The sequence below is a fragment of the Borostomias antarcticus genome (genome assembly GCF_949987555.1).
Source record: "Borostomias antarcticus genome assembly, contig: scaffold_322, whole genome shotgun sequence".
In the NCBI taxonomy this organism is placed as follows: domain Eukaryota; kingdom Metazoa; phylum Chordata; class Actinopteri; order Stomiiformes; family Stomiidae; genus Borostomias; species Borostomias antarcticus.
The window spans coordinates 30,001-42,500 of NW_028175664.1; the positions used below are offsets into that span (position 1 = coordinate 30,001).

At 53.1% G+C, this 12,500-nt stretch overlaps 1 protein-coding gene across 1 annotated transcript in view; it reads right to left on the minus strand.

Moving 5' to 3' along the window:
• LOC311329372 (putative JmjC domain-containing histone demethylation protein 2C) overlaps positions 1-7,281 on the minus strand; it is a 33,384-nt gene extending 26,103 nt beyond the window's left edge. Inside the window, 6 exon segments of the mRNA XM_084463228.1 lie at positions 1-1,338; positions 4,225-4,462; positions 5,439-5,483; positions 6,216-6,359; positions 6,520-6,644; positions 7,179-7,281. The exon segment at positions 1-1,338 is cut by the window's left edge and continues 539 nt beyond it. Coding sequence (XP_084319354.1) covers positions 1-1,338; positions 4,225-4,462; positions 5,439-5,483; positions 6,216-6,359; positions 6,520-6,644; positions 7,179-7,185 — 1,897 coding nt within the window. The 5' untranslated portion in view covers positions 7,186-7,281.
• Positions 7,282-12,500: the final 5,219 nt, after the last annotated feature.

The window sequence follows — 12,500 nt, forward strand, 5'->3', positions numbered from 1 at the left end:
GGCTTTTGGCGGGGGCGTCGCCGACCGACCCGCGGGCCGGCACCGGCTTGAAGCAGGAGCGGGGGGCGCCGGGGTCGGCGTCCGGTTTCGGGGCGGCGCGGCCGGCGGGCGCAGCCGGGTTGTCCGGGGGAGGGTAGCGGACTTTGTGTTTGGAGACCTCGGGGGAGGTGTTGGGCTTGGGTTTGGACGCCTCGGGAACACTGTGCGGTTTGGACTTGATGGCGTCGGGGGAGGGGTGCGGTTGCGGCCTGGGCTTCATCGCGTCCGGCGAGGGGTGGGGTTTGGGTTTGTGGATGACGTCGGGGGGCGGGCTCAGCTTGTTGTGCGTCTTCCTGCCGCCGTCGTCCGCAAGAGGGGTGTTCTTGATGCAGGGGACGATGGAGGTATACTGATGCGGCTGATGATGAAGATGTTGATGATGATGATGCTGCTGCTGCTGCTGGTGATGCTGGACGACCCTCTCCCTCTCCGCCGCGCCGACGGACTCGCTCGCCGACGCCACGGGCCTGATGACCTCCGAGTGTCCGAACTCCATCATCTTGCCCCCCAGGCTCCGGGGGGCAGGGGGAGGAAGGGGGAGGGGGGAAGGGGCGGGCGCCATGTGCTGCGGCTCCGCCCCCTCTGCCCTCCGGCACTCCGCCGCCGGCGGCGCCGGCCCGGGGCCGAGCAGCAGGTGGCGGGGGCTCTCCGGGACGTACTGCTCGGCGTCCTGGGAGGCCAGCAGCGCCGACACGGCCTCGGAGTTCTCGCGGTGCGCGTTGGCGTTGGCGTCCTCCGCGATGTCGGCCGCGCACCTGGGCGTCTGGGGCCGGGGGGGGGCGGGAGCGGGCGGGGCTTTCACAGTGCTCTTGGTCTCCACGATGCAGCCCGGCTGGGGGCTGGGCGCCGCCGCCACCGCCACCGCCGCCGCCCCCCGCGGAGACCTCGCCCCCGCCGGTCGCTCCTCCTTGACCTCCGCCTTGACGGCGATGGCCGGCTTCTCGTCCTGCTCCGTCCACGGCGACAGCCGTCCAATCACAGCAGGTTCCTCCCCCAGCTTGGGGCCTTGGGTTTTCATCTCCTCCTCCTCCCCCTCGTTGCCCTTGGAGACGACGCCCCGCCCCTTCAGCTCGTTCTCAGAGCTGGGTTCCGAGGAGGAGGAAGAGGAGGAGGAGGAGGAGGAAGAGGAGGAGGAGGAGGAAGAGTGCGCGGTCCTCTTGTTGGAGTTCTCCGAGTCGCTGCTCTCTGATTGGTCGGAGACGTCCGTCTTAAGTCTCTTTAGACCCGCCTTCTTCTCCTCCTCCTCCACTTTTCTCCTCTTGGTCACGGCCTGCTGCTTGCTCTTGTTCTTGGCAAAGTCTGGAACAGAGAAATAGAAATATAGATGTTATATATTGTTCTATATTATATATGGACAATAACGGGTGTTATATCTATGTTATATAGATAACAAGGATATAAAATGTCGGATAAAGGTACACCAAATATATCAGAGACCCAGTGCCAAGGTCTCCACACAGGTCAGGAGATAGAGAGAGAGAGAGAGAGAGAGAGAGAGAGAGAGAGAGAGAGAGAGAGAGAGAGAGAGAGAGAGATAGAGAGAGCCTTGGTCCAGAGTGTAGCCGACAGGAAGTGCAGAACAGCACCCTAATTATACATTCAGATAGTCGGGTCCTAAGTGCTGAATTACACCACCAAGACGATGGTGAAGACTTTATCTAATTCATGCGCACTTAAAATGTCAATTCCTCTCAGAGCTCATCTCCACACGTAGCCTTTATCTGTCTGGCAGAGCGTATTGACGCACACAAACCATCGTCTCGCCGCGGTCTGCAGTGACAGAACGGTCTTCGTTTGGTTGCTGTGAAATGGACACATCCACTCCCTGTTGTTTTTCTTGTCATCTTCGTCTGAGGATTATTATTTTTCTATTCTGATGTGCATCACCTCTCTCCTGTACTCTCCAAGATATTACAATTCATCTGTGAAGCATTAGAGCTGTTCTGCCTCTAAACCAGGCATGGTGCAGGATAGAACCTGGTACAGTATAGTACAGGACATAACCTGGTATGGTACAGGATAAAACCTGGTATGGTACAGTATATAGCCTGGTATAGTACAGTATATAACCTGGTATAGTACAGTATATAACCTGGTATAGTACAGTATATAGCCTGGTATAGTACAGTACACAGCCTGGTGTGGTGCAGTATATAGCCTGGTATAGTACAGTATATAGCCTGGTATAGTACAGTATATAGCCTGGTATAGTACAGTACACAGTGTAACCCACTGCCTCGTGTGGTCAATTGCTTTTCTACAATGGTTAGGCTGCTACATATATATATTCACAAAAAACATTTATTTACCGATCATTCTTATCATTTTAGTATTTACATCATCTTCTGCAATAGGCTATAGTTCTGAATTAAATGGTTGCCAGGCAACATAGGCTATCTGGCCTATTTGGGTTGGCCTTGTTCACATAAGCCTATATAGGCATAATTGGGGTGGCTCATGTTTATTTGACCATTTCCAGCTACTGTATGGTGCGGTTATTAATAAGAAAAATGGCTGATCGCACACTGTAGCTCATTTAACATGCTTTAATCTGTGAGGTTCTGACCCACTGCTCTCCTGTCTGAACACATTAAAGCATGTTAAATGAGCTACAGTCTACGGATCATCCACTCTTCTTATACTGTACTTGTTTTGGATCCAGCACCTGCCTAAACAGGTTTGAGTTGATGTGCGTGCCATATTTGTATTCTCCTGGTGCAGTTATTAAAACAGTTCTCCAGAGCACTTGTTTTTACTGGTAGGGGTGTGGAAGTGTTGGAGTCGGACTCATGAGTGTGTTTTTGTAAATCTCGTCAATGAGATTGACGGCGCATTAATACTAATTGTTATGCGGTTGCAGCCGTGGGTTAAAGAGTATTTTACAACGGCTGCTAGCCAATCAGAATCAAGTATCAAAACTCTCCGTTGTAGAATACAGTATACAGCCTGTTGTGGTGTAGTATATAGCCTGGTATAGTCCAGTATATAGCCTGGTATAGTACAGTATATAACCTGGTATAGTACAGTACACAGCCTGTTGTGGTGCAGTATATAGCCTGGTATAGTACAGTACACAGCCTGTTGTGGTGCAGTATATAGCCTGGTATAGTACAGTACACAGCCTGTTGTGGTGCAGTATATAGCCTGGTATAGTACAGTACACAGCCTGTTGTGGTGCAGTATATAGCCTGGTATAGTACAGTACACAGTCTGTTGTGGTGCAGTATATAGCCTGGTATAGTACAGTACACAGCCTGTTGTGGTGCAGTATATAGCCTGGTATAGTACAGTACACAGCCTGTTGTGGTGCAGTATATAGCCTGGTATAGTACAGTACACAGCCTGTTGTGGTGCAGTATATAGCCTGGTATAGTACAGTACACAGCCTGTTGTGGTGCAGTATATAACCTGGTATAGTACAGTATATAGCCTGGTATAGTACAGTACTCAGCCTGTTGTGGTGCAGTATATGGCCTGGTATAGTACAGTATATAGCCTGGTATAGTACAGTATACAGCCTGTTGTGGTGCAGTATATAGCCTGTTATAGTACAGTACACAGCCTGTTGTGGTGCAGTATATAGCCTGGTATAGTACAGTACACAGTCTGTTGTGGTGCAGTATATAGCCTGGTATAGTACAGTACACAGCCTGTTGTGGTGCAGTATATAGCCTGGTATAGTACAGTACACAGCCTGTTGTGGTGCAGTATATAGCCTGGTATAGTGCAGTACACAGCCTGTTGTGGTGCAGTATATAACCTGGTATAGTACAGTATATAGCCTGGTATAGTACAGTACTCAGCCTGTTGTGGTGCAGTATATGGCCTGGTATAGTACAGTATATAGCCTGGTATAGTACAGTATACAGCCTGTTGTGGTGCAGTATATAGCCTGGTATAGTGCAGTACACAGCCTGTTGTGGTGCAGTATATAACCTGGTATAGTACAGTATATAGCCTGGTATAGTACAGTACTCAGCCTGTTGTGGTGCAGTATATGGCCTGGTATAGTACAGTATATAGCCTGGTATAGTACAGTACACAGCCTGTTGTGGTGCAGTATATAGCCTGGTATAGTACAGTACACATCCTGTTGTGGTGCAGTATATAGCCTGGTATAGTACAGTACACAGCCTGTTGTGGTGCAGTATATAGGTAGTAAAGTGAGTAAGAACTGGACGTCACCTCGGCCAGCGTTGTCCTGCCGGTCCTCCCGCGTCTTGTCGTCGTCCGGCACGCTGCTGTCCGAGCCCTTCCTGCGGGAGGAGCGGGCGCTGCGCTGCTGCCCCGGGGAGAGCTGCTGGCTCTGCTGTGATTGGCTCTGCTGTTGGGAGGCCGCCGCCCCTGTCGAGGCCTTGGGGGTGGAGCTAGAGGAGTTCATGACTGGCCGGGGGCTGTTGGCCTGGGCACGCGTGTAGTGGCTCTGCAGGTTTACATGGTGATACACACACACACACACACACACACACACACACACACACACACACACACACACACACACACACACACAAACAAACACACACACACACACACACGCACGCGCACACACACACACACACACACGCACACACACACAAACAAACAAACACACGAACACGACACAGACACAGGAGATCAGCGACTAGAGCCAGAGGGAGAATATGGGGTTATTTCCTTCCATATAGAATACACAATCCACCATCATCACCACCACAAACGACCCGCGGTCCGACAAATTCAACCGGGAAAACACAGCGCCGACTAAACAGGACATTCCTCCGCAGTCATCATCATCCACTACGAGTAACCATTCACAGCTCAGCTGTAAAGAAGAGTTCCTATGGCTTGTCAGATGAGAGGCTTCTCTGTTGAACCAGCGGTCCTCTTATCCGATCCGATCTTGGCTGTTAGACTAGCGTGGCTATAGAGAACTATGGAGGGTTGTTACTAAACGGCCGTGTTGCAAAGGACAGCGGTGAAAACCTAATTACCCATTTACCTAATAACCCCAACCTTGAGCTATAACTCCTGAACTAACATGAATTTAATCCCATCCTAAACACAGATTAGGGGCAAACATCTGGAGTGCCATCCATGTGGGCGGCTACTACAATAATCTTCTCAATCCTCAGCTCACCATAACAACGATGAAGACCTGTTTTACCGCCGCTATAAATACTAGCTCAAATACTACGGTCGACGCCCAGGACTGATCTAGTGTTAGTCTAGGAAGATAGCTTTGTCCTCTGCAGCACGACACAGCAGCGTTAGCTAGCTAGCCACGTTAACACCAGTTTGGCTAGTTAGACAGACGGCAGACTTAGCTAAGTTAACACCAGTTCAACCAGTCTAATGAATGAGCCAGCGGTCTGGTCTGGGCGAGGCAGGGGGGGGGGGGGGCGTGGCCCAGGGCCGGGTACCTGAGAGTTTCCTGGGGTCCCGCTGGGTCTCCCTCCCGCCGTCTGCTTGACAACAGAAGCCCCCCATAAATGTGTTCAAAACAACGACACACACACACACACACACACATACACACACACACACACAAAATAGAAAAGAAAATAACAAAAACAAGGTGGGACAAGGAGAGATCTTGTTATTGATGACGGGACCAGCGAAACCACTGATTGAAATTGATTGACTGATTTGCTGATCGATCTACACGCCAGGTTCTGTCTAAAGCAAACTAAGCACATAGGAACTTTACTTTAAAGCTCTGGAGACACAGATATAGGGTGCGCAGCGGAAAGCACAAACAGTGTACATACAAACATGCTAACATGAACACATACGGTACGGTACAGGACAAACGCAGCGTCAGCACAAATGGACAGCAACTCAAACATAACACGAACACATAGAAGCACTAATCAGCAGTTATTTGATTGCGATGAAGACCAGTTAGCGGGTCAGTTGACTGTAGATGTGTGTGGATGCATGCCGCTTACATTGCATCTCTGTATGCGAGAATGTGTATGTGTGTGTGTGTGTGTGTCTTTGTAAGAGAGAGAAAGTGTGTGTGTTTAAACCTGTATGTGTATGTGTTTGGATGAGCGTGTAAACGTGTGTGTGTGTGTGTGTGTGTTTAAACCTGTATGTGTATGTGTATGTGTGTGCATGTGCGTGTAAACGTGTGTGTGTGTGTGCGTGTAAACGTGTGTGTGTGTGTGTGTGTGTGTGTGTGTGTGTGTACTCACATGGGCAGTGTTACTGTTCTGGCTGGAGCGTGATCTACGTCTGGAGGTAATGCCAATGTTTTCTCCTTTTAGCAGAGAGTGGACCACGTCATCCAGAAAGGTCATCTGTACCATGCCCGGGTCCACGTTCTGAGGTTCTAGTACCTGAGAGAACCCGCACAGCGCCAGAGGAACATCAGAGGGATGGGGGGTAGAACAAAAGAGAGAGAGTAGGAAAGAGAGAAGTGAGAAAACTCTGTTTACAGAATCAGAAACGTTTATCGCCACGTAACGATTTGTTTGTGCCAGTGGTGCGTGAGCTCACCTGGTCATTCATCACTACCATGTTTCGGCTGAAGAGGTCGTGGTGTGTGATGATGCCTGTGAACCACTGAGTGGCCGAGTCCTGTCTGTAAACCCGGACGCGGTAGCCATTCAACGAATAGGGACCTGAGGACGGACGGGGGGGGGCGGAGCAGACAGGAGAGGGTCACGCAAACATCCACGCTACGGATGCTAACGATCAATCGGCAAGCGATTCATCGGTCGTTAAGGATTCGCTCGAGCGTGTGAAATCGTCTCGATCTGCTATCAAACCGCGTTGTCTGCTATTAAGCGACATGTTTGTCGAGCGAATACTTAACGCCCGATGAATCGCTTATCGATTAAGTGTGCGCATCCCTAATCCACACGGTAGATATTTAACTCACGGGCGCCTACAGGTACAGATATACATTATGTAGACGGGCGGAAGGAGAGTACAGATGGACACAGGACCGCCCGGGGTGGAGTCATAGCGTTCAATCACGGTATGCTGACGTACAGAACAGCTATAGTGTCAAAAGAGAAATACTGTACGAACGGAGCAAGACAGAATTGTGAAGCAAAGCATTAGTGTGGCACAATACAATAGCTAGCAGAACAGCATAGCCAACCACACACACACACACACACACACACACACACAACACGGCTGGATCTCACCTTGCATAAAAATCTCCTGAACCTTCTGGTCTTTGACCCAGGCCTTCACCTCCTCGTGGAGCTGTGGGTTGTCTCTCAGAACCGGGCTGAGGCTGTCCACCTCATCCTGGAACACACACACACACACACACACACACACACACACACAAGGGACAGGTCAGTATAACACGCTCACACACACATAAACACAAAGCCTTAAAAAAAAACAGTATAGGGCAAAGTAGCAGGAAGACTGAGTCTGTGTGTGTGTGTGCCGACATTCCTGTGCATGTGTGTACATCAATATGCGAGTGTGTGTGTGTGTGTGTGTGTGTGTGTGTGTGTGTGTGGCTCTGTGTGTGTGTGTGTGTGTGTGTGAGAGAGAGAGAGAGAGAGAGAAAGAAGGAGGAGTGTCATTATTGGACTGATTCCCCAGCTCTCTCCAGAGACATTCTCTCTCTCTCTCCCTCTTCCCTCTCTCTCTCCTCTCTCTCTCTCCTCTCTCTCTTTCTTTCTCTCTTTCTCTCTCTCTCTCTCTCTCCAGAGACATTCTCTCTCTCTCTCTCTTCTCCCTCTCTCTTTCTCCCTCTCCCTCTTCCTCTTCTCTCCCTCTTCTCTCTCTCTCCCCCTCTCTCTCTCTGCAATGCTGTTTGATATGCTGAGCGCTAGACACACGGAGCGCTCAGAGAGCTGCCAGCGATTTTCTCACGCAACCACAGGCAATCGCTGCCTCCAGCCTCCATGCAGGGACAGCTCAGACGAGCTCAGCTCAGCCTGGGGCGCTGCTGCTGAGAGAAGACTGGAACATACCACAACATCTCTATATGAGGCCTACGCATAGACTATGCACTTCCTCTATGGATGGATGGATGGATGGATGGCTGTCTGTCTGTCTTGATGGCTGTCTGTCTGGCTGTCTGTCTGTCTGTCTGGCTTGCTGTCTGTCTGACTGTCTGTCTGTCTGGCTGGTTGGTTGTCTGTCTGGCTGTCTGGCTGTCTGGTTGGTTGTCTGGCTGGCTGGCTGTCTGTCTGGCTGGATGAGTATAAGGATGGCTCGCTACGTTTGAATCCTACGTTATTCTGGAAACAGGCCTTTACTAGCAGTCTCGCTATATCAAGAGCTGTGATCTCAAATATGAAAGAGTTTGCCAGTTTGGGAACGAGCCAACATTTCTAAACCACAAAATTGCACTGCGAGAGAGAGAGAGAGAGAGAGAGAGAGAGAGAGAGAGAGGGAGAGAGAAAGAGAGAGAGAGAGAGGGAAAGAGAGAGAGAGAGAGCGAGAGAGAGCGAGAGAGAGCGAGAGAGAGAGAGAGAGAGACCGGGAGAGTTCAGGGACAGACCGAGCTCATTCTCCTCAGTAAACAACCTCTCCCGCTGCAGCTCGGCTCTCTGAATAAACCTCCCATCACCAGACTGAGTAATGACAAACTACAGTCGACACCCTCACACACGCACACACACACACGGAAACATGGAAGCAGACAGAAAATGTGTAAACCATCTGTGTGCGCGCGCGCGTGTGTGTGTGTGTGTGGGTGGGGAGTGTGTGTGGGGGTGGGTGTGGGAGTGTGTGTGTGCGCGCGTGTGAGTGTGTGTGTGTGTGGGTGGGTGTGGGAGTGTGTGTGTGTGTGTGTGGGGGGGGGTGGGTGTTGGAGTGTGTGTGTGTGTGTGTGTGTGTGTGTGGGAGTGTGTGTGTGCGCGCGTGTGAGTGTGTGTGGGTGGGTGTGGGAGTGTGTGTGTGTGTGTGTGTGTGGGTGTGTGGGCGTGTGTGTGTGTGTGTGTGTGTGTGTGTGTGTGTGTGTGTGTGTGTGTGTGTGTGTGTGTGTAGGAGTGTGTGTGTGTGCTCTGGCAGCAGTGAGCCGGGTTCGGCGAGGTCGTGCAGGGTGACAGAAGGATATCCGCCCACCACTTCCATTAATTGTTGCTGGTGACGGGGAGTGGAAAAACTGGTGTTTACAGTCTCTCGGCTCGGCATGATAAACACACACACACGCAGACACGCACACACACACACACACACACTCCCCACAGGGGCCCCAGCTCCCTGTGAAACGGGTTTAATCACAGAGGAAGTGCGGTTCTCTCTGGTGACTTCATCAAACGGGGCCCGTTGGATGCAGGGGCTTCACAGACGAGCGCACGCTTCACACACAACAACAAAACCCCCGATTGAACATGCGTCCCACACCGGCCTGCAGACACCCCGGGAGCTGGAGGGTGATGATGATGATAATGATGATGAATACACTTCTAAGGACGGACGCAGTTTAATGACCGAGTCCAAGGTCGGTCGTGATCTGAGCCGTGCCCTGCGGTGTGTGTGTGTGTGTGTGTGTGTGAAGGCGTGCTACCACCGGGATGTTAAAGAGCCGTGTGTCTGTCGCTCCGAGGCGAGGGGTGAGAGGGGGGGAGGGGGGGAGGGGGGAGGGGGGAGGGAGGGGGGGGAGTGTCAGGTTCTGAACAGTAAACAGAACCCGTTTCCTCTTTCCTGTCGTCCGTCTTTGTGGGCCTCACGCGGGCCTCACAGCAGAACCAGCGCATCTCCTCCGATGTTGCTATTTTAGGACGTGGGGGAGGGGAGGGAGGGGGGCGCGCATGATTTATTCATTGACCTGCAGGTTGAATTCCTCCCCCCTGCCCCTCTCTCTGTCTTTCCCCTGCCCTCTCTCTCTTTCTCTCCCTCCCTCCCTCCCTCTGTTAATCCAGCAGCAGCTCTTCCTAGCAGCTGTCAGAGAGACAGAGAGAGAGAGAGAGAGAGAGAGAGAGAGAGAGCGGGGGAAAGAGAGGGAGAAACAGAGAGGCCCCACCTCCCCCCCGCCCCCATCTCCTCCTGTACACCCCGTCAGGCGCCGCTTTCATCTGACATCACGACGTCAAACCACATCAGACTCCCCAACCGCCGCCCCCCCCCCCCCCAAAAAAAAAACAACAACAACCCCAACCACCCCTCCCCTCTACCACACAGCTCGCTGCGCCCACGCGTGCAGACCACGCAGTTTCCGGTTCGGTTCAATTCACGTCCCCCTGAAAAAGGAGAGATCGGCCGGTAACGTCGGCGTCTTCTACTTAGCCTCCCCCCCCCCTTGGCTGGGGGTTCGGGTGGTGGGGGAGGCGTTTCGTTGTTGTGAATGGAACGCTGGCGCGCGTCGGGGCCCCGGGGGGGGAGGGGGGGAACGGTCGGTCCTGTCGGCAAAGTCGCGGAGCGATCGCTCCATCACAGCTCCAACCAGATGTGGCCCCGGTCCGCGTCCCGCCTCGTGGCCTACACCCCCGCCCCGGAAACGTACAGGTATCTCCTCCCCTCCCCCTGCTCCCCCCCCCATCCCTCCGTCCCTCCGTCACTTTAACGGCGCTGCGTGTTCCGGGGGTTTCCGCGCGGAGGAGCTGAGCGCCCGAAGGGTGTCGCCTCCACGCTGGAATCTAAACCACTTCCAGATCCGCAGCTCTGACCCAGAAAAACAGGCTTCCTTCCTCCCCTCCCCTCCTCCTCACACACACACACACACACACAACACACACACAACACACACATACACACACACACACACACACACACACACACACACAGGGAGAATGCGTGTAGCCTGTGGGGGAGGCAAGTGTGTGTATGCGTGTGTGTGCTTGTGCATGTGTGGGAACTGCAGTGCGCAAGAGAGCAACGCAGGCACTCGTGCACACACAGGCGCACACACACACACACACGCGCACACACACACACACACACACGCACGCACTCTATTAACTATTCCATCCCCCCATCCCGTTACCCCGCCCCTCCCCTGCCCCTCCCCCTGGCCCGCCTCCCGGTGAGCGGTGATGGAGGTGGAGGAGGAGCTACCTCTGAGTGATGGCGCCGATGACCCCTGCTGACCCCGACGCCATCCCTGACGACTGCGGCACGCTCTCTCTACCGTCCGCCTGTCTCTCTCGCGCATACACGCACACACACACACGCACACACACACATACATTTATAGCCCTCTGAGTAAATCTAATTGAGGACAGTGGGGCGCGCCCGCGCCATAAACGTGAAAAGGTTAACATTCGTGAATAAAACGGTTAGCCAGCACGCGTGGACCTGCGGCGTGACTAATACCTCGGTGGTGATGATTGTGGTTTAATCGCTCACCGGCGGTTTATCTACAGTTTGACGCACGGTAGGCTATGCGCTCAGCAGCCAGCTGTTACGCAATAGCGTGTAGTCTGGCCTATATGGGCGGAGCAAGAGAGACCAGTAGCGAGGCCCAGTCCCATTCCTGACACCGAGAGACCCGTAGCGAGGCCCAGTCCCATTCCTGAGACAGAGAGACCCGTAGCGAGGCCCAGTCCCATTCCTGAGAGAGAGAGACCAGTAGCAAGGCCCAGTCCCATTCCTGAGACAGAGAGACCAGTACCGAGGCCCAGTCCCATTCCTGACACAGAGAGACCAGTAGCGAGGCCCAGTCCCATTCCTGACACAGAGAGACTCGTAGCGAGGCCCAGTCCCATTCCTGACACAGAGAGACCCGTAGCGAGGCCCAGTCCCATTCCTGATACAAAGAGACCCGTAGCGAGGCCCAGTCCCATTTCTGATACAAAGAGACCCGTAGCGAGGCCCAGTCCCATTCCTGAGACAGAGACCCGTAGCGAGGCCCAGTCCCATTCCTGACACAGAGACCCGTAGCGAGGCCCAGTCCCATTCCTGAGACAGAGAGACCCGTAGCGAGGCCCAGTCCCATTCCTGAGACAGAGAGACCCGTAGCGAGGCCCAGTCCCATTCCTGAGACAGAGAGACCCGTAGCGAGGCCCAGTCCCATTCCTGACACAGAGAGACCCGTAGCGAGGCCCAGTCCCATTCCTGACACGGAGAGACCCGTAGCGAGGCCCAGTCCCATTCCTGACACAAAGAGACCCGTAGCTATTATTACTGGGAGACTCTCCACATGACTGGGTGATCTTATTAGCATTCCAGTGCTCTCCTCTCCTTCTCTGAACACTGCACAGAGAGGGGGGGTTGGTGTGTGTGTGTGTGTGTGTGTGTGTGTGTGTGTGTGTGTGTGTGTGTGTGTGTGTGTGAGTGAGTGAGTGAGTAAGTGAGTGAGCGAGCGAGTACGTGTGTGTTCGAAAGAGAGAAAGAGAGAGAGAGAGAGAGAGAGAGAGAGAGAGAGAAAGAGGTGGGTGAGGTGGGAGGCAAGTGAGAGAGTAGGGGGATGGAGAGAGTGTGTGTGTGTCTGTGTGTGCGTGCGTGCATGCGTGTGTGTGTGTGTGTGTGTGTGTGTGTGTGTGTGTGCGTGCGCGTGCGTGTGTGTGTGTGTGTGGCGGTCTCTCCAGCCTCCTCCAGAGGACAACCCCCCAGTGCTC